This window comes from Natator depressus, chromosome 4 (assembly GCF_965152275.1).
Source record: "Natator depressus isolate rNatDep1 chromosome 4, rNatDep2.hap1, whole genome shotgun sequence".
NCBI classification, from domain to species: Eukaryota; Metazoa; Chordata; order Testudines; family Cheloniidae; genus Natator; species Natator depressus.
Genome location: NC_134237.1, coordinates 32,109,338 through 32,132,828, shown reverse-complemented (window position 1 = coordinate 32,132,828; position 23,491 = coordinate 32,109,338). Strand labels below are relative to the sequence as shown.

General features: G+C 40.3%; 1 protein-coding gene across 2 annotated transcripts in view; it reads right to left on the bottom strand.

Moving 5' to 3' along the window:
* Positions 1 to 590: 590 nt before the first annotated feature.
* Positions 591 to 23,491, bottom strand: part of LOC141986330 (hydroxyacyl-coenzyme A dehydrogenase, mitochondrial-like) — a 63,447-nt gene continuing 40,546 nt past the window's right edge. The window contains exons 8-12 of one of the 2 annotated variants that reach the window (XM_074950722.1): positions 17,333 to 17,459; positions 10,552 to 10,641; positions 8,829 to 8,901; positions 4,265 to 4,381; positions 591 to 1,098 (exon numbers count right to left, since the gene is read on the bottom strand). In XM_074950722.1, the coding sequence (XP_074806823.1) occupies positions 980 to 1,098; positions 4,265 to 4,381; positions 8,829 to 8,901; positions 10,552 to 10,641; positions 17,333 to 17,459 (526 nt within the window). In that variant the 3' untranslated portion in view covers positions 591 to 979. The remainder of the gene's footprint in view (positions 1,099 to 4,264; positions 4,382 to 8,828; positions 8,902 to 10,551; positions 10,642 to 17,332; positions 17,460 to 23,491) is intronic. The other variant, XM_074950723.1, reaches the window with a different exon arrangement.

Genomic DNA, 23,491 nt, shown 5'->3' with positions numbered 1-23,491 from the left:
AACTACAGCACCCTGGTACAAGGAGAGTGACACTACAAAAATAATTTTTTTTTAGTTTTTGAAGAAGTTTTTGAAGAAGTTCCAGTAAAAAAGCTAGCTTAAAGGACTCCCCAGCATTTATAAAAATGTTTACACGCTTTTTATTCTAGCTGGTTAAAATAAATCCATGTACTTAAGATGGTAAATTCTTCAGGGCTGGACTATCTCTGTTATACACTTGTACAGTGGCTAGCACAATGGGGCCCTGATCCATGATTTGAGCCTTTAAGTGCTACCCCAATTGAAATAATTATTACTGCTTTAAAACACAGTATTAAGCAGCTTTTTTCCTGAGGAGTCAGCCACAAATGACAGTATAAATCATTTCAAGATTAATTTTTAAAAATACAGAACCTATAAAAATAATCTGTTTAAGGTACTATTATATTGTAATCCAGCTATTACTATGTTCTATAGATTAGCATAATTTAAAAAAAAAATGTCAAAACAAAACCAGACATTGCATTTCTGCCTCTACATTTGCCAGGATGCAAACAGACTGCCACCTGGTGGATTAGAACCAAGTACACCAATCAAAACCAGTGGATTCAATACAGAATTGCTGACAATTTTATTTTCACTAAAATGTGCGTGAGTTATTTTGTTAATATAATAAACTGTTCAAATACATGAATGCTGTTTTCATTTTTGTCTGCAAGAAAATGTCTTGTGCCTGAAAGATCAACATCTGCACAAAGGCACCATGTGTGTAAAGCTTTCAGAATTACAAGAAAAATTAATCTACCAAATCGGCCCTCAGCCCAGAAACTGTTAACCGGTGTAAACAATCACTTCAGAGACAGACTACAATCAAAATGCACAGAACCGCCTGAGACATTCTAGGAAAGGCTTGGTCAAGCAGCATTCCTAGTGTAGCAGGAGAAATGCTGCATGGCACATGCTTATATGGATGGCTTGACAACCCCTCATATGCTGGAGTTCATTTGTATTTGTAAAATCCTTCACCCGTCTTCTTACCCGTCTTCTTCTCCTCTACCAATTTATTCAGCAGTGGGCTGGGAGCAAACAGAGGATTGTTTGGCTCTAATGAATGCCACCCTGGTAGGAGAAAGGAAGAATAAGTTAGTGGTGATATTTATTATTTGCAAAGAGGACAGTCTCCTAGATGTCAGGGACACTTCAGTACTCTTCCATGAAATATTCTCATGTGGGTCTTGTCATTCTCTCCTATCTAAATTCTTCCACTTTAATTAATTGGACCAGAGAAAAAGTTAGTGTGACAGTAAAGCCTAGTGATAAGGGCACTCATCTGAGATGGCAGATCCCTGTTCAAATCCTCTCTCCTCATCAAGCAGAGGGGGGCAGGTCTTGAACTGCAGGGGTCCCACATCCTGGGGGAGTTCCCTAACCACTAGACTAAAGATAATGAAAGGTTATCCTCCTCTCCCCCTCCCTCCCTCCAGCTGTTTTGTGTGAACTCACCTGAGGGGGCCGACCTAGGAGGTGGAGCACACCACTGAACATGCCTACTGGATCAAGTCCCCGCATGTGATTTAAATGGCCATCTTCCCTGAGATGTGAATTGCCCAAGTCCCTAGAGAGAGGCTGCAGTGTGCACGTCCAGATGCAGAAGCTTAGGTGCTGAGTGAGCTTAGGTATCTATAGGGTTAGGTGGCACCTGAATGGAAGTTTTGGGCATTGCAGTGGGGTCTAAAAACAGGACTTAGACACCTATGTACCTTAATGGATTACACCCTAAGTATATTCTACATATTATTGAAGGAGGTTATCCCCAATGTCCCAGCAGCTGGGATATTCTATAGTAATAAAAATACTGGAAGAGCAAGGGTGAAAGAAGGATTTTAATCTGTGCAACAGTCAGAAAATGTAACACTGCTCAGAAGTACTGACTAATAGAAAGCCAAGTGATTTACTGAAGAGAATTTTCTGGAAGTGAGATTTTGTTTCAAGCAGACCTTTTTAGAACACCAGCCGAATACATCTGAGCTGTTTAAACAATTACAGTCAGACAATTTGTCATCAATTGCACCTCAGCCTCCTATTTCTGACCAGGAAAGCAGGGCCAGTCATTAAATCAGTGTCCAACCATTTATCAACTGTGGTGAGAGGGGGCCTTCCCTTCACCTTGAGACCCACTGCATGCTGGGGAGCAGCTGTCATGAAAGGTGTCACTATGGTAACCTCTGCAAGGACAGCACTTATACCTGGCTCCTCAAAATACATTTGCCAGAATAATTCTACAGGAACACAATTACTATGGGCCCTTGTTATTGAGCACAGCAAAGCAGCAAGGGGAGGCATTAGGTTAGGGATAATAGGCTGGAATCAAACTCAGTCTGAGGTGATAAAAAGTCCCAATTAGTTTGGCTTTCAGTTTTAGTTTTTCCAGATCCCATTTGGCTAATCAGCTCAAACATTCATCCCATCTCTGAGGTGCTTCTGCAAGACCATCTTCTTTGGGGTTTGACATCTTATAGCTATTGAAAAGCCAAGAGCTTTAGCACTTCATATTTTGTTGTTCACTTACAAATGATGAAACATTCAACTTTTAACACATATAAATGACTTCCCTATTAGCTCTGTAGGGAAATATGGTTTGTAAAACATGTAGGAAAATGGACTGGAGGGAATATATTCCTAAATATCTGTCACTTCCAATTCATTCCTCTTCTCCCTTTCCTCACCCTTTTTCATTAGCTTCTCCAGTTTCACTAGGATTATTAACCCGCATTGATACCTCTCTGTTGAAAACACAGTCTAAATCAGCCAAATAACCATTCCTGGTTTTCCCATCAGTAAATTGGGGATACTACTACTTCCCTACACCTCACAGAGATGTTTTGAGGATTGAGCTCTTGTTTGAAAAAGGCTTTCAGAATGTTAGCACTTAAGTATAGTGCTCAGCAATAAACATTTTAACACCAGAGGTAGAGTATGAGCAACAATGACAAACACATGACTGGGAACTCTCTCACACATTTATTACAGAAGGAAGGCTATATAATATTTATATGAGAAATTCATTAGAAGTGGTATGTACATATTTATGCTTCTTGTTTAAGCCTCTACTACCCACAATCTGAAGACTTATACTCTCAGCTCACTCACAGGAGATCGCCTTGACAAAGAGACTAGTTTAAGATGATTCCCAATGATCACTTTTTCCCTCATAGTATCAAGAAAAGTGTCTGTAAACTGAGGACTCTGATCACTCTTCCTACTGTTTCCCAGTTACTTTTCCACACAATCTTTACACTGTTCCACAAGGATGGAGCTCCCCTTCTCCCAACTTGCTTAACTCTATGGCAAACTTCCAAGTTACCTCTCATAATTACCTCCAGTAAACACAAGCCTGCATTTAGAATGTGCACGTCCTTATCATGCTGTGATTCCCATGACATATTTTTGCTCAATCTTTATAGCTTTCCCCTCTTATGCTGCTATGAACTGCCACACTCTCCAGTCATTCGGGCACTCAAAAGCAGCCAACTTGTTTTTATACAGTATGAAATCCATTTTCCTAATTGTTTGATTAGAGTTGCAGAAACCACATTTATTTTAAAGAGGTGGGTTTCTCTCTCCAAAATAACTGTTGTAAATCACTTAGTAGAGCTCCTCCAATCAAAACAAAAATGGCGTAGGCAAAAGGGTTTCTTATTTCGCTTCATGTATACACATGCACCATTCTCCAAGGAAATGTAAGTCAGTTTTACAAATTAAAGCCAGAGAAGTTTGGAAGGGATTTTACAGAGTGAGTTTATGGGTGTTCTTTGGAGCACAACATCTCTCCTCACACTCTTTAAGAGGAAGAGTTCAACAGTTTAGCCTCATTTCATGCTTCTCTCACCCCCACAACACACTGTTGCCTGGTCTCGGTTTGAAAAGCACCTATATTCCAGCAGTGGCCAATGTTAGCAAACTGCTCAAAGCCTGAGCCATGGCTGCATTAGCAGCCAAACACCAGTGCTCCTTTACCAGTGCTGCAACAAGGGGACTAATTTTTCTAGTGCAGACACACACAAAGGGACCCTCAGAACAACCATAGTCACTTGGCATGAACCTCCCCCATGTTGTAAACACATGCCTTTGAAAACGATGGCATGTTATTATTGATGCTGACTGATCATTCATTAACAGGCAAAGTCACTTACACTCAATTTAAACTGAGGAAAGTCAGACTTAAGTTGACACCTCCATTTACAATTTATCTAAGAAAGAAAGAAAGAAAATGTGTATACAGTACCATCTATAATATATTTACTGGTATCCAACCCAACATAGTCCAGCAGTTCAAATGGACCCATGGGATAGCCAGCCCCCAGCTTCATGGCAACATCAATATCTTCCTTTGATGCATCTCCTAGAGAAAATATTGACAGTCTGATGAACAGAGAAGATTCTGTATCCATTTGCCATCATTTTTAAATAATTAACACAGTGTTATTTCATGCTAGCACAGCTCTTTACAGTAATCTTTGCAGGTCCACTAAAACTGAGCCAGCACATAGTAAATATGTTATGGAAATAAGCGTTGTGTTTGGCATGGTTATCAGCAGAAATATAAAACAGTAAACATTAAGGAGTATCCAGAATAGCGCTAAGTATCCTCACTGGCATACTTTCAAGGACAGATTAAGGACAAATACATGGACCCATAGATCAAAGCTGTGAGAAAAGTCCAGAAGCCAATAAACCAATAGATCCCTGGGGACTCAACTGCTACAAAATGTGGGCCCAGCCAGCAAAGAAGGAGCAGACAGGAAGAGCTAGAAAGAAGAGTACAAAGCTGGGCCTCTCCCACAGTATGTTTGTGGGCCTAATTCCCATTTTCCTGACTTCGTCCTTATCGTATTGCCTATTTCAGTAGAGGCTTTTTTGCTGTATGTAAGGATAATGATACAAAAGACCCCTGATCCAGGGCACACTAACAAGAGAAGAAGAGAAAGCCATTTTAACTAAAGTTAAAGTTGTTTGAAACCTTGCAAACAAGTCACTCTGAAGAAATTTTGTGCTTGATTATTTTTAAGTTTTCGTAAAAATATCTTGCTCTGGTGTAAGTCTATACATTTCAGACTTGCAAAAAATACAAAATATACAGAAATGTCATTAATAAAATTCCAAAACACCAAGACTTGAGACATTTAATTTATAATGTGAATCTGAAAAATAATTTCATGTGGTTTAAAAAAAAAAAAAAAAAAAAAGGAAAGGAAAGGAACGGAACGTAGAATAAAACTCAGCCATATAGAGATTAGATACAGAGAAAGAGGTCAGAGACAGGCTAGCCATTAAAGGGACTTTCCCTTTGACTCCAAGGAACTTTGTGTATCTTTTGATTGACTTCCAGGGACTTTGGTTCAAGCCTGAAGTGATCGAGTTATACAAGTTTCAAAGGGCCCAATTCTGTGAAGTGTCAAGTCAACTTCCACTAAGGTTGATGAGAAAGGAGAGTGCGCAGCAGCTTGTAGGATTCAAGCCCCTGGGCTTCATTCTTTTTCATAAATCAATGAGAATGCTTTGAATTGTGGAACATGAGCAAGAAGTTTCCAAACTGCCTTTTATTTAAGCAGGACATCTTCAACTGCTGATCCACTTCTAAAGCAGCTGATAAGACTCATTTCCCTTTCTGTGGCTGATATGTTCTTTTGTGCCCTTTTAAAAAAAAAAATCATGTTGAAATGTTTGGGATCCGCATTTTACTTTTGAAAAATGATAAGAATTAGCCTGTTTCACTAATGGAAAATAATTTTTTAATGACACTTAATTTCAATGTGATTTAAACTATTGGGCCTAATTCATCACAGCAGAATGGATGCAACTCATCCATTGAAGTTGATGGAATTATACCTACTTACAACAGCAAAATATTTGGTTCACTTTCTTTGCTATAGTAGACACTTTACCACTTAGGCTATGTCTCCACTACGCACCTTTTAGCGACAGCTGTGCTGCTGTTTGTCGGCATGAGAGAGCTCTCCCGCTGACAAAAAACTTCCACCCCCAACAAGTGGCGGTAGCTTTGTTGGCAGGAGAACTCTCCTGCCAACAAAGCACTGTTCACACGGATGCTTTTCGTCAGCAAAACTTTTGTCGTTCGGGGTGGGGTGTGTGTGATTTTTTCACACCCCTGAACAACAAAAGTTTTGCTGACAAAAGTCCAGTGTAGACAAAGCCTTAGATGCCTGACCACCTACCGACATTAACTAGTTGCAGGAGAACTCCCTGCCCCCTGGAAACAATAAAGACAGAATACACTTAGAAGGACAACAGTACAAAAAAAGCTGTCCCCCAATTCATAGTCAGAGCTACCTAAATACAGGAATTCCATGTAAGCCAGACTACTTTACTGGGGTTTCTTGGTTTTTCAATAAAAAGAGTGCAATATGAACTTTCCTATACTAATCCTCATAATAAGGCACCAATTTAAATAATTACTTGCACCGTTTCATTAGAGGAATAAAGCCTGTGCAAAAGCTGAAATCCTGAAATCTTTACCCACAGACTCAAATGTGTATTGTGCCTGAATACTTTGCATGCCTAAGGACTTCAGTGATTGACCCCATAAAATTAAAGTTTCAATGATTATTATTGTCAAGCAATATCCTAGATTCCCTGCCAAGGTTAGTAGAGTAATGCTCTTTTTCTAACCTGATTCAAGTCACTACCATGAGGATCAACACAAGAGGAACAGACATGATACAAGTTTAACACATTCCAACAGAGAATATCAATCAATGTGAATGTCAGGTCTTCAGGCTTTAACGCAACTTCAATCAACCCCCTAAATTTATTCATTAAATAATTAAAGTTCATTAATAAATTTTAAACAAGTGTAGAATCCTTGTATTCTTCAACAAAAAAGACCAACCAGAACAAAGCTGAAATCAAAATAATGTTTTTGCTTAGGCAAAGGGGAGTTGATTTTATTACAAAATCTTTGAGAATTTTTTCTATAAATTTAAAAATCTATCGTCTCCCTAAGTGCATAAAATGACATCTATCGTTTAACAAAGCAATCTCCTTAACACATTAGAACACCCACATAATGTATTCCAAATTGTGATATTTTACTAAGAGAAAAGCTGTCCCTCTCCACCCCCGCTCCTTTGCCTTTCAAGTCACTGTAATTTGCTCTATTCTCCCTTCGAGATGTAATTAGATACATTTGTTGATGGATAAACAAGTAGCACAAGTTTAAATTTCTCTTGGAGATCAAACCATCACTTCCATAAGCTATAAAGGAGATTTTTTAATATTTAAAACGTACTAGCTGGAATGCTGGTAATGGAATGCTTTCATCTGTAAGAAAATGCTGCTTTCAAAAACAAAACTTTGGAAAGACATTGTTAATAGCATGCAGTGACGAACAGAGTGCCTGAAATAAGAACAATTGCATTAAGGTCTGGTCTACACTACCGAGGTTAGGTCGACGCAAGGCAGCTTATGTCGACCTAACTATGGAAGTGTCTACACTTAAATTTTGCTCCTGCTGACGTAACTGCCCCGCTACACTGACTTAACTCCATCTCCATGAGTAGCATAAAGTCAAGTTCGATGTACTTAGGTCAACGCAGTGTCAGTGTAGACACTGCATTGTTTACATTGACTGTTACTGGCCTTCAGGAACTGTCCCACAATGCCCCAAACTGACAATGCAATTGATACAAGTGCTTCTGGTGAGGATGCACGCTGCTGATACAAGGAGAAAAGTGTAGATAGGCACAATGTAATTACTGCGGACGCTATATGCCAGTGTAAGTTAGGTCAACTTAATTTTTTAGTGTAGACATGGCATCTGTAACTTGCCCTTTATCCACTCACATTACTAGCTTGTTTGTTTGTTTTTTTAAATGGTTTAGGTTTTTAAGATTAGCTGGGTTTGGTTATGGGAGTCAGGATTCCTTCCCTTCCAAATCCTAATGCAAAAGAGACTACCACTAAAGCAGGAGCTCCCAAAGCAACTAGAGCTAGTGGGAGAGGAGCAGGAGGTTACTGGGAGGCAATGGGACTGAGGTTTTGTCTACACTATCGAGCGTATGTCAGTCAGCATAACACCCTAGTATACATGCAGCCTACAGCGACCGGAGTTTTTCTGTTGGTGTGGGAATAGCAGCTGCACCTACACTAGGAATTTTGTTGGCATAGCTATGTCGGTCAGGGGGTTGGTTTTTTCAAATCCTTGACCACTGTAGCTATGCAGATATAACTTTCAAGGGCAGAAAGCCCAAGGTTCCTATGTGCCCAAGACACGTTTGAAAATGGGTATTAGGGCTTGTCTAGAAGAGGAGTTATTCCAGAATGCTATTCCAGACTAACTTCAGGTGCTGACTCTCTTATTCCAGAAATAAGAGCGTCCACACTTGGAGTTAATCTGGAATAGTTAATCCACTTTAAATCCATATCCTACCTTATCCTGGATTAGTTTTCATGTGTAAATATGCTCTTAAGATTCTAAAACACGTTCAAAAACTTCACCCGTTTTAACCCAAGAACAGGTGTTCTAACCAAGCCAACTCTCCCCATCATCTCTAAACGTCAAGCATTTCCCAGCCATTGGAAAATTCAAATAAGCAATTTATAAATACTGATTCAGCATCCAGGGATTGCTCAGCATCTCAAAATTCAGATGAGAAATTCTTTTAATTACATCTATAGGCTGACATTTGACATGATCACAACTTTTTTTTATCATCTGACTGATTCCTAAAAGATCAAACATTTATAAGAATCCCAACACTTATCTGAAGAGATTAATATCTAGCAGAGTAATGTCAACATCTCACAAAGTAAATACCACTGGTAAATACCTCTCTCATAAAGCCGGACTGCTTCCATCAGGTATGGCACCAGGAGACGATTTACAACAAATCCTGGGGTATCCTGTAAAAAAAACGCACAGAGTTTCTAAATAAACCCTCTATACCGATACTATTGCCAAATGCTGTATTACAAGTTCAATAAGGAAGTTGCTTATTAGCTCACCAAGTTTCAGTTCACTCTGGACTACCGGTCTTTTGCCTGATTTACCTGTTCACTACTTTTGTTTAACAGAAATGAATCTCATAACTAAGAGCTATTATGTGATCAGATATGGCTGAGGAACATAAAAGGGCCTCATCCCCATTCTTAATTATTAACTGATCTTAAAAGACTCAATATTGCCTCTTAGAAAGCTACTTGGAAAATACTAGCTAGTCAGAAAAATTCTGCTGATTCTGGGTTTCTAATCTAGGGAGAGGAGTTCTTCCCTTTCGTGTGTGAATTTATTAACAAACACATTCATGGTTTAAGAGCTTATCTACTCCTGCTGTTTATTCATCATTGTAAATCAAACTTCTGTGACATCATAATCACTTCAACAGCAACCAGTGTCAATTTTGCAAACAGAAAGTGGTGAACTGGGTTGAGAATTATGCAGCAAGGGCAGCTTGACTCCCAAACAACCAAGATCTTGTTTTAATGTAAGCTTCTATAGTAATCAAAAATGTAAAGGGAAATGAGAAATAGAACATATGAAAGAGTACCGTAAACACCAGTATTATTTAATATACTATCACATGTTAGGATAATAATAAATAATAGTACAAAATACCACACCTCACACTCTTATACAGCAAGTATATATTCCAAGTGCTTCACAATGTTGGGCAAGCATTATAATCCCCATTTTACAAAGGGGAAAATTAACACACAGAATGGCGAAGGAACTTGTCCAAGGTCTCACTTCCATCGTGCTTTTTGCTCATGGAAGTCAAACTACTTTACAAACAGTAACTGATGAGAAGGGAAAGAGTTATCTACACTTTACAATTTGGGAAACTGAAGTACAGAGATTTAAAAAAACCTGCCAAAGACCATAAAACAATGTGGTGGTACAGCTGAAAACAGAACCCAGGATGCCAACAACTCCTTGACAATAATTCCTCCTTTCTATGGGCCAGATGCTTCCATGAAAGGTGAGGAGCCATCGCGCTGCCTCCCCCACCCCACAACTCCAGTCCCCAGAAGCCCTCTATAAGGCGAATGAGCAAAAAGCAGTGAAGATTAATACTGCTCTGACCCACACTGAGAGAGAATAATGTGCATACACTACCCATAGTGGAGGATCCAAAAGCAACACAGCACATGAACTGGCTGTGATGCCTCAGGTGTTTGGAGGGCAAGGGGACCAAGATTCTCCACTGTAGTTAGGGTCTGAATGGACTGGAGCAGTTAACTGCGATCCCTGACCCGCACTAGGTTTGCCAGAACTATCCCTTGCTCTTTCACGCAACAGCCAGACCCACTCCATTCACACAATGATATGGCAGATTGGGATCTCTCTTTCTTTCAAGGACTTTTAGCAAGCAAGTTTTTCTCTCCTGAAGGGATTTGCATGAGAATGGATAATCTGTGCCAGAAGCAGAGTAGAAAATTTTCATTGTGTTCATGCAATTACACACCACATTAAAATGAATAGTTTTTTTAAATGAGCAGACCTGAAGTCCCCTGAGCATTGCACGTCTCTCCTCACAATCTAGACCTACTTGCCTTGCAAGATATTGGATTCTTTCCCAATGCTTTGGTGAATTCCATGAGCGACTCAAAAGTCTTTTGGCTGGTCATTGGTGTCTTGATGACCTAGGAGGGAACCGACATGTGTTAATAAGCAACCAGAAGCCTTTTCTCTCCCCACCCCGATAACTGTGCCAAAAATTAAACCATGATTCAGGATGTTCTCTGAATATTCCACAAAATACCTATATTACAAAGAACAGTCACACTAACCAAAATTAATATACATGTAACAATAAAACAATGAAACCTATTTTAAAGCACTCCAAAGTACCCTCCACATTCTGAAATTGTTACTGTGAGACATTTAAAACATGCACCAGGTTCAAAGCAATGGAGTTCATCTTTTTAGAATTCTACTGCAAAGGCTCCTGTGTGGATAGTATAAAAACTTCAAAAGCCATATGGTCCCTAATGCCCAGGGAAACACATTGGCGACATTCTAGAGAACCGTATTTACACACAGTTCTTGATAGAAAGGGTGTAACATGGCTTCCTTGGCCAATATAAACAGGTGGACAGACATAGACACTGTATTATATCAACACATGAAGTCTAAAGAAAACAGTTTTTCATTTCTACTTTTCAAACTGCGTAAAGGCCTCTTATAAGCTTAAGAGTAGGAAGGACCCAAGTTATTTTCTTAGCAATTTTATCCTTACCCTTTGGCAAACTTGGATTTTTCTAAAGAGTTTAACAGAGTTTGAACTTAACAAGGTATCTGTTTACTTATTTATTAGTGCCCCAGAACGAGAAATGATGCCAATGCAGCTCTGGAAATAACATTTTAGTTAACTTGGACTCTCTATGCATCCACGCAGAATCAACTATGCTACATAAGCAGTGACAGATAAACTATATCATCACAAGATTTTCAGTGGAATTTGGTCTCCTAAGCACCAGAATGACCACTGATACCAACACAAACAGTGAGCGTGGAATAAAAGCACCAGGATTTGTTTCTCAGCAGTAAAATGATAGTGTGCTTCTTTTGAAGTTAGATCTAAGCATCTGGAAGACATTCACACATAAGACCGTACACCAGTTTCAAGGAAGCTCAAATTTATTTTACTTCTAGGAATTCTGAAGCCTAAATACTAGTCTCTCAAATTGTCAAAGGAAAATCTCTAAAAACTCTCTTCTTCTTTTCTGAAAAGGAGTCATAGAGTTTAAGGCCAGAAGGGATCACCAGATCATCTAGTCTAACCTCCTGTACACCGCAGGCCACCAACACCACCCAGCACCCACATACTAACTCCAACTACCAAAATTAGATCAAGTATTATGGTCCATAGGAGACTAGACTAGACTATTGTACGCCACAGACAGAGAACAGGAGGGACTGAGGGGCACCAAAGCCAGAGACCCCTGCAATGGCAGGGAAATGATTAAGTGAGATATATCCAGATAATCCTGGCAAGTGACTCCCACACACATGCTGCAGAGGAAGGTGAAACCCCTACATGGTCACTGCCAATTTGACCTGGGGGGAAATTCCTTCCCAACCCCACATATGGCAATCAACTAAACCCTGAGCATGCAAATAAGAACCAGCCAGGTAAGAGAATATGTGTCTGTGAAAGGTGTCCCGTTCGATTCAGTGAGAATTTCTGCATGGACTAAATAAGTGCCCTTTAGACAGTCTTCAAAGAAATTTGTGACGGATTTGACCCCAGCATCACAGCATTTTAACAGTGTAGTTTTAAGAAAAGGAGTACTAGTGGCACCTTAGAGACTAACCAATTTATTTGAGCATAAGCTTTCGTGATGCATCCGATGAAGTAAGCTGTAGCTCACGAAAGCTTATGCTCAAATAAATTGGTTAGTCTCTAAGGTGCCACTAGTACTCCTTTTTCTTTTTGCGAATACAGACTAACACGGCTGCTACTCTGAAACCAGTGTAGTTTTAGTTAGCCATTTGGCACTGGCATGTCCAGAGTTCAAACCGTTGATCCCTAAAGCAAATGCTTAAGCGTCACAGGGTCAAAATGCACGTCCCACTGAAAAAATCTATATCAAATTTAAATACACTAGAACATTTCAAATCGATACTGAAGCCTGCTGCAGTGGCCTGGGTACGTTCTCTCCAGATGTATAATCAAAAGTATCGCTCATCCTGCAATTCTGTTCTGAATCTCTTTCCTCCTCAAAGATGTTTGCTTTCTTCCAGACCTCCACTTTTAGGTAACGCAATGCAAGTGGATTTCACCTGTTCCGACCTCAGCTCTTTGTCATTCTGAAACAAAGAAACTGAGTGCCATTCAGTCATCATATAGGGCCTTTCAGCCTTAAAAGACACACAGGTTTATTTTCTCTAAACAGACATGAAAGATCCCATGGCACTTTTGGAAAAATAGTATCAGACCCATTGTACATTAAGACCTGTCTATTGTGACAGGGTCCAGGCAGATGGCTACAGGAGAGTAATTTTTTTTTTTTTTTTTAATTTGGCAAAATTACTCACACATTTATTGGGTCAATAATACTTGGTTTGCAGGTGGTTCACAAACTGCAAATATTTGCCATTCATGCTGTGTTGGTGAGTTTGGAGTCATGTGGTCTTGTTGCTCATCTCTGATTGGATGATTTACATAGCCAACGATAACAGAGCACTAGACTGGAACACAGGAGACCTTGGGCCTTGAGCAAATCACTTCGCCACCTCCTGCCTCGGTTTCCCCATAGTGACTTTTGGATTGGAATGAAGTAGCTCTGTGAAAAAAAATGGTCCCTATTTTGTGAAGTGCTGAGTCTCGTTGCCATTACAATATCTCAGCAATGCACAGGATCGGTTCCTGTGAAAGCTTTCCAATGTGTTCTTCATCCTGTCCCTAGTGCACGAAATAAAACGTGGCACTAACAAGTGCACTTTGAGTTCATTTGTTCTGATTGGTTCACTTTCCGCTGTTCCCCAACAGGAGAATAATAGAAGGCAGATATATTAGCCCCAGGCTAAGTACGTCCCTTTTCCCTGGGTAAGGTAACAGGGAAGGTTCCAGATCAATCAGGAACCTTCTGGAGACAATTAAGACAGACAGGCTGATTAGAACACCTGCAGCCAATCAAGAAGCTGACAGAATCAATTAAGGCAGGCTAATCAGGGCACTTGGGTTTAAAAAGGAGCTCACTTCAGTTTGTGGTGCGCGTGTAAGGAACTGGGAGCAAGAGGCACTAGGAGCTGAGAACGCATACTGTTGGAGGACTGAGGAGTACAAGCATTATCAGACACCAGGAGGAAGGTCCTATGGTGAGGATAAAGAAGGTGTTGGGAGGAGGCCATGGGGAAGTAGCCCAGGGAATTGTAGCTGTCACACAGCTGTTCCAGGAGGCACTCTAGACAGCTGCATTCCACAGGGCCCTGGGCTGGAACCCGGAATAGAGGGCAGGCCCAGGTTCCCCCCAAACCTCCCAACTCCTGGTCAGACACAGGTTCACGAAAACAGCCGAGCTGAGGGCTGCCATGAAGCTCCAAGGCGAGCAAATCCGCCAATAAGCGCAAGACCCACTAAGACAGAGGAGGAACTTCGTCACACTATACACAAAGATGCCCAGGACTGATATAAAGGATCACTTGCTGGAGGATTCCCTGCACCTTGAAGTCTTTAAACCATGATTTGAGGACTTCAATAGCTCAGACATAGGTTAGGGGTTTGTTACAGGAGTGGGTGGGTGAGATTCTGTGGCCTGCGTTGTGCAGGTAGTCTGACTAGATGATCATAATGGCCCCTTCTGACCTTAGAATCACAGAGTTTATGATTAAAGTGTGATTTTCAACAGATTTAGTTAAGCCAGTTCAAAAGGCCATGTGGATATTTTTATTTCAATTTAAAAAAAGCTTATTCCAGTTCAACTTAAGTTGGCAACATGTTTAAGCTAAACGGAGATAAGCCGCTGCTAATCAAAGTGTTCACACTGGGGTTTGCACATGTAAGTAAACTAGTTTAATTAAATCAGTGCAAAACTATGGGTTGACAAGATCTATGTCAACCATTTAAAAGCAAAACTATTAATCTAATATACTCTATATATGCAATATGAATGAGTTAATATTATTATAGGAATCTGAACTTGTATTTCTTTACATAAATGTTTAATGTCAACTGGAATTAGGCACCAAATTAAGGTTTCACAAAAATAAGCCTCATGAGACCTTCGGTAACTGAAATGTTTCTACATATTGGTTACCACTTATTCAATATTCAGAGAGAGAACATTCCAAACCCCAACGTACCTGTCCAATTTTTATGAATGTTAACATTTGTAGCCATGCCTGGTTTGTTAAATGTGTAATCAGAGTTTTCACTCAATTCAGTAAAATCACTGGAGATGACGTGCCATGGGTAGTGTAAAGATGCTCACTATGTAATATGGTAACCTCCTGTTAGAGGGGTCTGATGACTGTATTACTATAGAATGACTCTAAACAAAAGCTCATTATTGTAATAATAAAACACACATTTCTACGGTTTTTCTTTATTTCCATCTGAATCACTTATTCTACCTAGGCAACACAGGTCTGCAGCGTTTGCCAATCCAAACATTATGGTGCTGCAGGACAGCCTGAAATTGAAAGAGCCTCTAGACAAAAGGAAAAACTAATATGTCTCTTTCAATTTTTAACATTGGTTTCAACCCTACAAAGAGATCCCAGGCAGATATTTATGCCCACATAAAGTCCCAACGCCAAAAACCTTTGCCGGATCAGGCTAGTGACAATTATAGCTGATAGGGAATTTTAAAACAAAACTTTTTTTCATCGGAAAATGCCAATTCCTCAAATAAAATGTTTGTGGAACCATTTCAGTTTGACAAACTTCTGCCAGTGCACTCCAAGAGTCCTGATGGAAACTTGCCGGCTACATGCCTGGTGTTCTACCAGCTCCCTCGGAACTGCTAGGGAGCCTGGGCTTCCAGAGCCTGCAGCTCTGGGGCAGCTGTGCCATACAGACTGCCTCAGTCACAGACCCCAGGGCTTCCAGACTCCCTGCTGTGGAACCAGGAGTATGACAGCCTCGGCTTGAACCAGGGCTCTCAGGATTTTTAAGATTCCCTACTCATAGCAGGGGACTCTCCAGGCAGCCCTCAGAGTCCCTTGGAGCCAGGAGCTGCTGGCTGCTCGGTTTCATTTTGGGAAAAGTTGAACAGAAACATCTTGAGTTTTCCAAAATGAAATTTGTTTAGAATTTCTTTTCCGTGGGAAGTCATTGATCCTGAGTTTTGACCAGCTCCAGTGATGATACATCTCTGCTATTTCACAGTCCTGTAAATACCACTTTGTAAGTTGGCCTGAAGATTAGTCCTCAGTATTCACTACTGAGGTGGAAAATTTCAGCTTGCAAAGATCTGCCATATGATTAATGCATCTAGAGAGAGAGAGAGACTCAAGTATTTTTTTACAGCAGAAAATGTGTATCAATTGGCATTTTCAGAACACAACAGACGGACAGATTTTGTTCAAACTTTCCTGAAATATCATTTATTTTAGGACTGAGATAACACATGGAAGATTTCATCCAGAAAATTATTACAAAAAAATAAGCCTAAAAAACTAGGAAGTTATAACAGAAGGCACAACACAGGTGAATGTTTGTTACTGAGGAAACTCTAGAATTATTCATATATCGGGGGTCAGAGGGGCGGGGGAGAGAGAAAGAAGCACAGCACTTGAGGGCATGGGGAGGAGGAAATCTTGCTTCGTAGCAGAGATGGGCCCAAAGTTCACTTTCAGACATACCCAAAAGTTCATATGCGTTTGTCTCTGCAGTTTTTGGTTTGACCTATTTCAAAGATAGATCCAGCTGTGAAATTCAACCCCGCCCCCCGAGTCTGAGGGAATTATGGTAAGTGCTTCAGATCTGGGGTTCTGGCTCACCCCTACTCCCACTGCATAGGCATCAGATGTTAAAAAAATTGTTATGTTGGTCATTATTTTTTGGTGAGGGGGATAAATTGGGTAAGGATTATAGTAATGTTGGGACGGACTTCATGTGCTCCTGTACACTTCCACAGGGGATGCATTTATTATTCTACTCTAAGTAGCAAGATGAATACATATTTTATGATCTATTAAAACGACAGACACCAGGCACATGTGCCATTAGATGAATGGTCAAATAGCTTTAAAATAATTGTATTTTTTGTACCTTAATACAACTGAGAAATAAAGATCCAAACCTGGTATTAAAAACAAATTATTTCAAAATCTCCACACACTTCACCTGAAACATATCAGAAGCATAAAAATACATATTGTTTCAAAGATGCTAAGGATTAGATTAGGATGTTCTGAAACATTCACAATAAAGGAGCTAATGACTCAGGGGACTGGCAACAGGACGTGGGGTCTTTCACCTCTTTTAACATCAGTTCATATCCAGCCTGGGCTCATAGGAACCCAAATTCCTCTGCCCATTGCCTGATGACTTAAAACACAAAAAGTTCTTATCAGACAGTTGTCCATGTGACTGAAATCATCATCAAACCTGACGCTCTTGTTGGCAGTCTCAGCGGAGAGGCCAGAAGCTGATTGGGCATGGAGATGGATCAACCAGAGATGAAAAAGTCCTGTTGGACTGTTCAGTCCATCTCCCTCTCTTGGAATGGAGGTCATTTCATCTTCTTATCTCTAAAGGTAGTGCCTCCTGGTCATGAGGGCTACACACTAGGATACATCCTATTACGTTAATGAACTGTCAGTGAAGTACAAGTATATTGCCCTGCTATAATATTTATTATCAGAATACTATCAGACACTTACCTCCACAAGCTTCATCATAGGCACTGGGTTAAAGAAATGGAGGCCACCAAAGCGGTCCTGCCTAGTGGTGGAGTTGGCTATGTCTGTTATTTGCAAAGACGAAGTGTTGCTCGCAAATATTGTGTTTCTGTGGGGAAAGGAAGTGAGGATTGTGTAAAAATGACAGCTATCTTTGTCAACAAGAAGGTCTGTGCTCTAAAGATCAACAGATTTCAATGGGCATTCAGTGGCTAATCATGTGTCTTTTTTTTTTTTTCAGCTAGCCTATTGTAGGCCAACTGTTTTTAAAAATACCCCATCATACATAGCTGACACTACCCTTCACTGGTCTTTCCATAGCATGCAACTAAAAATAGCACCCCAATGACCAATAGTTAAGCTTGTCTCTGAAAGTTGTATGAATTTGTAACTCCAAGAAGAATATATAAGTCTCCTCACTGGATCAAGAAAAGAGTTTTTTTTCCATGAAAAGTAGAAAAGTTTTGTAGTCCCCATCACAAATCTCTTATTTCAGGAAAATTCTTCATTGGCTCAAAAGAGCCTATGGGACTTGTGCTGCTAAGTCATTTACATGCTTTTGAAAATCCTATTCTTAGAAACCTAAATATGGATCTAAGAGTCTAGCTTTTGAAAATTTTTGCCAATAATCTTTTTACAGTATACACTGAGAGATCTAGACAGCAGACATATTGCAAAAGGAAGAAGTAGAGCAGGAAAACAGATGCCACGAAGAGACAAGAATTGCTGCATACAGCACAGTCATTCAGTAGACAGGACCATATCCAGATATGTGGTTGGTGGGGTGTTCTTTTTAGATTTATAATGGCAGGGAAAAGAAATCCATCCATTGGCATAAACCAGTTCTTAAATTTAAATAATTCATATAGTACCTTCTGTTAATGAGATTTCAGAGCACTTTTCAATTATCAAACCTCATAACACCTGTTAGATCGATAAGGCTTATTTTACTGATGGGGAAACTGAGGAAGAGAAAAATTAATTGACTTGCTTTAGGTCACACACGTCCGTGGTAAAGTCAGGAATGAAGTCCTTACTTCCTGTTGCCTGCTCTAAACAGACTCTCTCCCAGAAAAATATCCCCTTGGGTCAGTCAAATGTTGTTCTGTACCATAGTTCACTTAGATATAACTATGTTCTTGGACAGGAAAAAGCTTTGGAGAAACTGTTTCTTCTTTGAGTCAGGAGAGCATCATAGATCTTGAGGGGTTAGAAAAACAATTATTATGAAAAAAGAGACTGTGAAAGCCACTGCATTTTTACTTTATGTAAAATATCTGAATTTCTGAGTCTGACAATCACAAAAGTGTCTCTAAAAAGTCTTACCTACACATCTCTCCAGCAGCTATCCTTTAATCATTTCTCCCTGGCAACAGCACCACAAAACAAGCCTTAGGGTTTGTCCACACAGTGCACTAGTCCACACTAGTGGGATGTAAATTCTAGTGTGCACTAGCATGTTGCACTCCTTACATTAATGTGCACTAGGGAACTTTTAGTGAGTGCCTGCAGGGTCCGCATTGGCCAGCTAGTATGCAACATGCTAGTGCACATTAGCATTTACACCTCTCTAGGCAGACTAATGCACTGTGTAGACAAACCCTCAGATTATTCTTGGGCAGGGCACTGAAAGAATGTTTTGCACCCACAATTCTGATATCAGTAGTTAAGATTTCTGAAGGTCAAAGAATATGAAGGACAACAATTCACGACCCACCCTTACTCAGAATGTTCACCATTGCTTCCAATGAATTTCCATACAGAAGTCTCTCATAAATAAACAAACCCAGACGCAAACCTAACAGACAAGACTCCTTCTCACAAACTAATGGTTGCAGGGTCAGAATTTTTTAGTTAAGCTTCTAATCTCTGAAATGCCCACTTCTGTGGGTAAAAATCAGAACCTTACTGTTAAAGTAAAGCTTTGCATTGTTCTATAGATACAATTAGAAAAAAATCCTCATTAAAGCTACATTGTGTCCGAGTGCACCTTGCCCACATTATCTACTTAAACTAATAAACTGGTTTAAACCAAATTTAGATAGTAAAAGTTCCATCTTAGAGCAATGTTTAACAACCTTTGAAAATAGCATTTAGTAAATGGAAATATTGACAAACCCTTAATGAAATCTTTTTGGAATCAGGTGTCCTTGCCTCCAGTGCCACCTAGTGGGGCCCAGGAAGAATCATACAGAATCTCAAAACTCAAAAGACAAGAGAAAAGAAATGTCGCCTTCCATGAAGTTATCCAGACTGTCCAGCTCCTTCTTTAAAAATGCTGAAGTTGTGGATGAAAGAATGCCTCCTTCTGGCCAGTTTTGTAACACAATTTCAGAATACAAACCACAATCCAGACACATCAGCCAGCTCCTGGCTGGGGCTGCTGCCCTAACAGAAAGATAAATCCTGGATCAACAGAAATGATGATATGCAATGCCCACTGCACAGAAATTGGCAGTGTACAGTTAGGGAGGCAGAGAGAAGAGGCAGGGGGGTTCGCAGAAAAAGAAATAATGAAGAACTCTCACTATATGACGACTGATGCGCCTGTCTAAAGTAGAAGCAACGTAAATTAAATGCACACATAATAATGGACGCAGGAAGTGACATGACAATCCTGCACTGGCCCATTTAGAGCAGGACAGGAACTGATTCAATGACAGTAGAACGTGTGGTGCATAAGGAGGGGAACCCACCCATATCACTATTCTGAAAACGAAACTCAGAGACATTACCAGGGTCACTGATTATGTATGAAGAGGAGGCATCATAACCATTTCCAAATAGTAGGAGGATTCTCAAATGTAATACTGAAAACAAGATAACCTGCAAACACAGTTAGGCAAAACTCCAGGAAGTAATTACACTTCTCTGTTTCCCTGTCACACAGTGCTGCTATGAGGGTAAATTCATTAATGTCTGTAAAGTGCCACCAAATCCTCAAATGGAAGGTGCCACAAGAATGCAGAGGACTACGCATACAAATCAATGGCATGATTCATCTAAGCTGAAATAGAAATCCTGGGTGACAGCTGCAGCCAGAGCCCCTTCAGCTGATGGGTGCAGATTTAGTGCTTTGAGTTGTGCTTGTACAAAACTTCTGTACTGTTAAAGCATTTAACTGGCTTAGTTTAAGTCAATTTGTATCTACAAGCAAAAAACTTCAAGCAGTCAGCAGGGACAATACCTACCCCAATTCCCCAGTGCTCTCTGGGGATGCTAAAGTCCCACGGACTACCTGTTTGCCCCATGCAGCTTTCATTCCCCTGCAAAAGTATTAAGCTGTACAAATGGAGAGTTGGCAAGCCTGAATGTCCCATCCTCCCACCCCCAACAGAGTTCAGCAGCTCCACAAAGTAGTGAATTGCGTGGGGCTGCCAGGTAGCTTAATGAAGCTTAGCATCACCACACAGAGAGATAGAGGCAGCCCCACCTTATTTGAGCACCTTAAAGGCTTATGATTGTAGAAGCAAATCTGCTTAAAGCTCACTAACTTGGCTGAGCTATAAGCTAATTTACCTCTACAAGTTCCTGAGAAGATTCACAGCAGCAGGCTCCCCTCCTGTGAACCCTAAGCCTTCAACAGTAGAAAACAATTCACCTGACACAATGTTTCTTGTGCCCAAACTCCTTGGAGAATTTATGTAGAAAACTATGCTCTCCACACAGAGGGATTTGGAACTAATGATGTTTTAAATTAGTACTGAATGAACTCATTTATCTCCAAAATGCTGAACTGCTGTCCTATTGTACAATCTTTGCCTGAAGAAGATTTATTCTCCAATAAACTATTACCTTGACCTTTTTAAAAAGATTACTCTAGATTAGGAGGCACTGACAGAAGTGTTGTAGGCAAAACTTACTACAGCCACGTCACAGTGCCTCGTACTTTAAACCTTCTTTGTCTAGTAGATATTGCAGCTCGGGCTGGAATTCAGGCTCTGAAACCTAGAGAGGGGGTTCCTGGCCAAAACATCAATGTATCCAAGTTTGACATGTCAACTAGCTGCAATACTTGCCTTAGATAAATATCTAGAAAACTTACATGGCAAATGCACAGTATGGATACAGATGTATACCTGCTTCTGCATACTAAATGGAGGTAAGGGCAGCAAAGTACAATAAATAACTTATTTTAAGTCAACTCAAACCGTTTTCTTAACAATAAGCTGAAATGCTACTTGAGCTTACTTATGTGAAATTAGTTTACAGTTCCAGCTCAAACCTACCTATACAATTCTTGGTCTTCACTTCAACCTAAGCAAGCTACAGATATTTTGGGGAGGAAAGGTCTGTACCGCCCCTTGCCACAGAGAAAAACTGTGACTGGATCAGTCAGGGTTTTAAAGATTGCTGCACTGTCACAGGTATTAGGTATGTTTTCAATAGCTCCCACAGTTCTTGGATTCTTCTCTTAAGGGAGAATGGGCTGATATCTCCATGCAGCGCTGATGCTGCTCAGTGCTTTGGCTAATTACGAGCATGCTGGAGTTCTGAGGGAAAAGCAGTAGTAGACCACACCTGGCTCACCCTCCAACACTGTAACCGCTCAGAGTGCCTTCACAAGGAGCTGCCACCACATTTGCTGAGCAGGAGTCTCGGCTCTGACCCTGCCCAGCTTTGCCACTGTCAGTGGTTTGGGTTACAAGGAAAGACCCAACCTTCCACCTGACATATAGCAACGTACATGATCTGCAAGAAGAAAGGGACAGAAGTCAACTAACCCAACACCTTATTAGCTCTTAAATCCATCCAAATCCAGCTCTTAAGCCAATTAGGCTTGTGGCTGGTTAACGAAGGGAGAAAAAAGGAAGCAACTTAGGAAACTGTCTCCTTTCCACTAGCAGCTCTTTTGTGGGTATGAGAATTACAGGCATGTGCACATACAGGGCACAGGGATCCAAAATTATTCCAAGCTATGGGGAAGGCACAGGAAGATGGAGACATAAAAATAAAAGCAAAATCCTTCATTCTAGGGTAGGGAATATATTAGAATTCCTTTTGGCTACAATCCTATCACTTTATTGAGCCAGTGGAGAAAAAAGACACTGAGAAGTAACATAATTCCCTTCTGCTACCATCCTTTGATTTCTGTGCAGATTTGAAGAAAGCGTGGGGGCAGGAGGATCTTCTTTCTTTCCTTCACCACCAATAATGAAAATAAAAGCCTAATATCAATCAAAATACACAGTAGGGAAAATGCAGTAGTTGTTAGAAAAAGTAACAACCCACAACTACTAGCATTTACAGATATCTATTTAGCGACCCATCAGAGATAGGTCCGCTTCCATTTTACCATTCATTTTCTCCACGTGAGAAGTCGTAGATCACTACCTTAAATCTCAGTAGAGAGAGCTAGGCATCCAAAGCTACATAATGTTTAAACATATAATATGCAGCCACTACTGCTGGTGCAAAGAATGAGAGCAGTTGGTAAATACTGTGCTAACATATTAATTTAATTTTTTTAATTTTTACAGAGTGCCTCAACCACTTAGTGCATTTCCTGAATTTTTTCGAACAAGTGATACCAGTGAAAGGAAATCAGATACACTGCACTTTAGGCTGAGGCACACTCTATACCTTCATTTCAACTGTTATGCTATCTTTATAATACAAACAAAATTATTTGATCCTGGGTACTTATCCAGGTAGACAATCTCCCCCAAATACAAACACTTCTCCATAGCCTGAACTGAATAATTTGCAGAGGAGCAGGAAAGGAATAAAGCTCTTTAAAGGGGGAGGGATTCTGTATGGAATTCTCCTCCCTGGGGAATTTCTTGCCCTCCCATACTTGCCAGTTGGTGGAATCTGGACTGTATTCACATGTAACTTTGTGAGCCACACAATAAAATGTCACCCCACCCTGGATGGTTTGCTGTACCTAGCAAGAGAGGAAGGAGGAAGCCATCTTCACTAGATGCAGGGAAATCTCACATCTTCTCCCTGAGCCCTACTTGATTTAAATACCACAGACTAGAACTGACATATTGTATGCTCTTAGTATTATCTGTATAATAATCCTACCAATACCTGTGTCAGGAGAACTTTAAATTATCGTTCTGTGGGTATATTTGGGTTAGGTCTTGCACAGATAGTTCTAGTTCAACCACTTTAATGCAGGATTACAACTCAGTG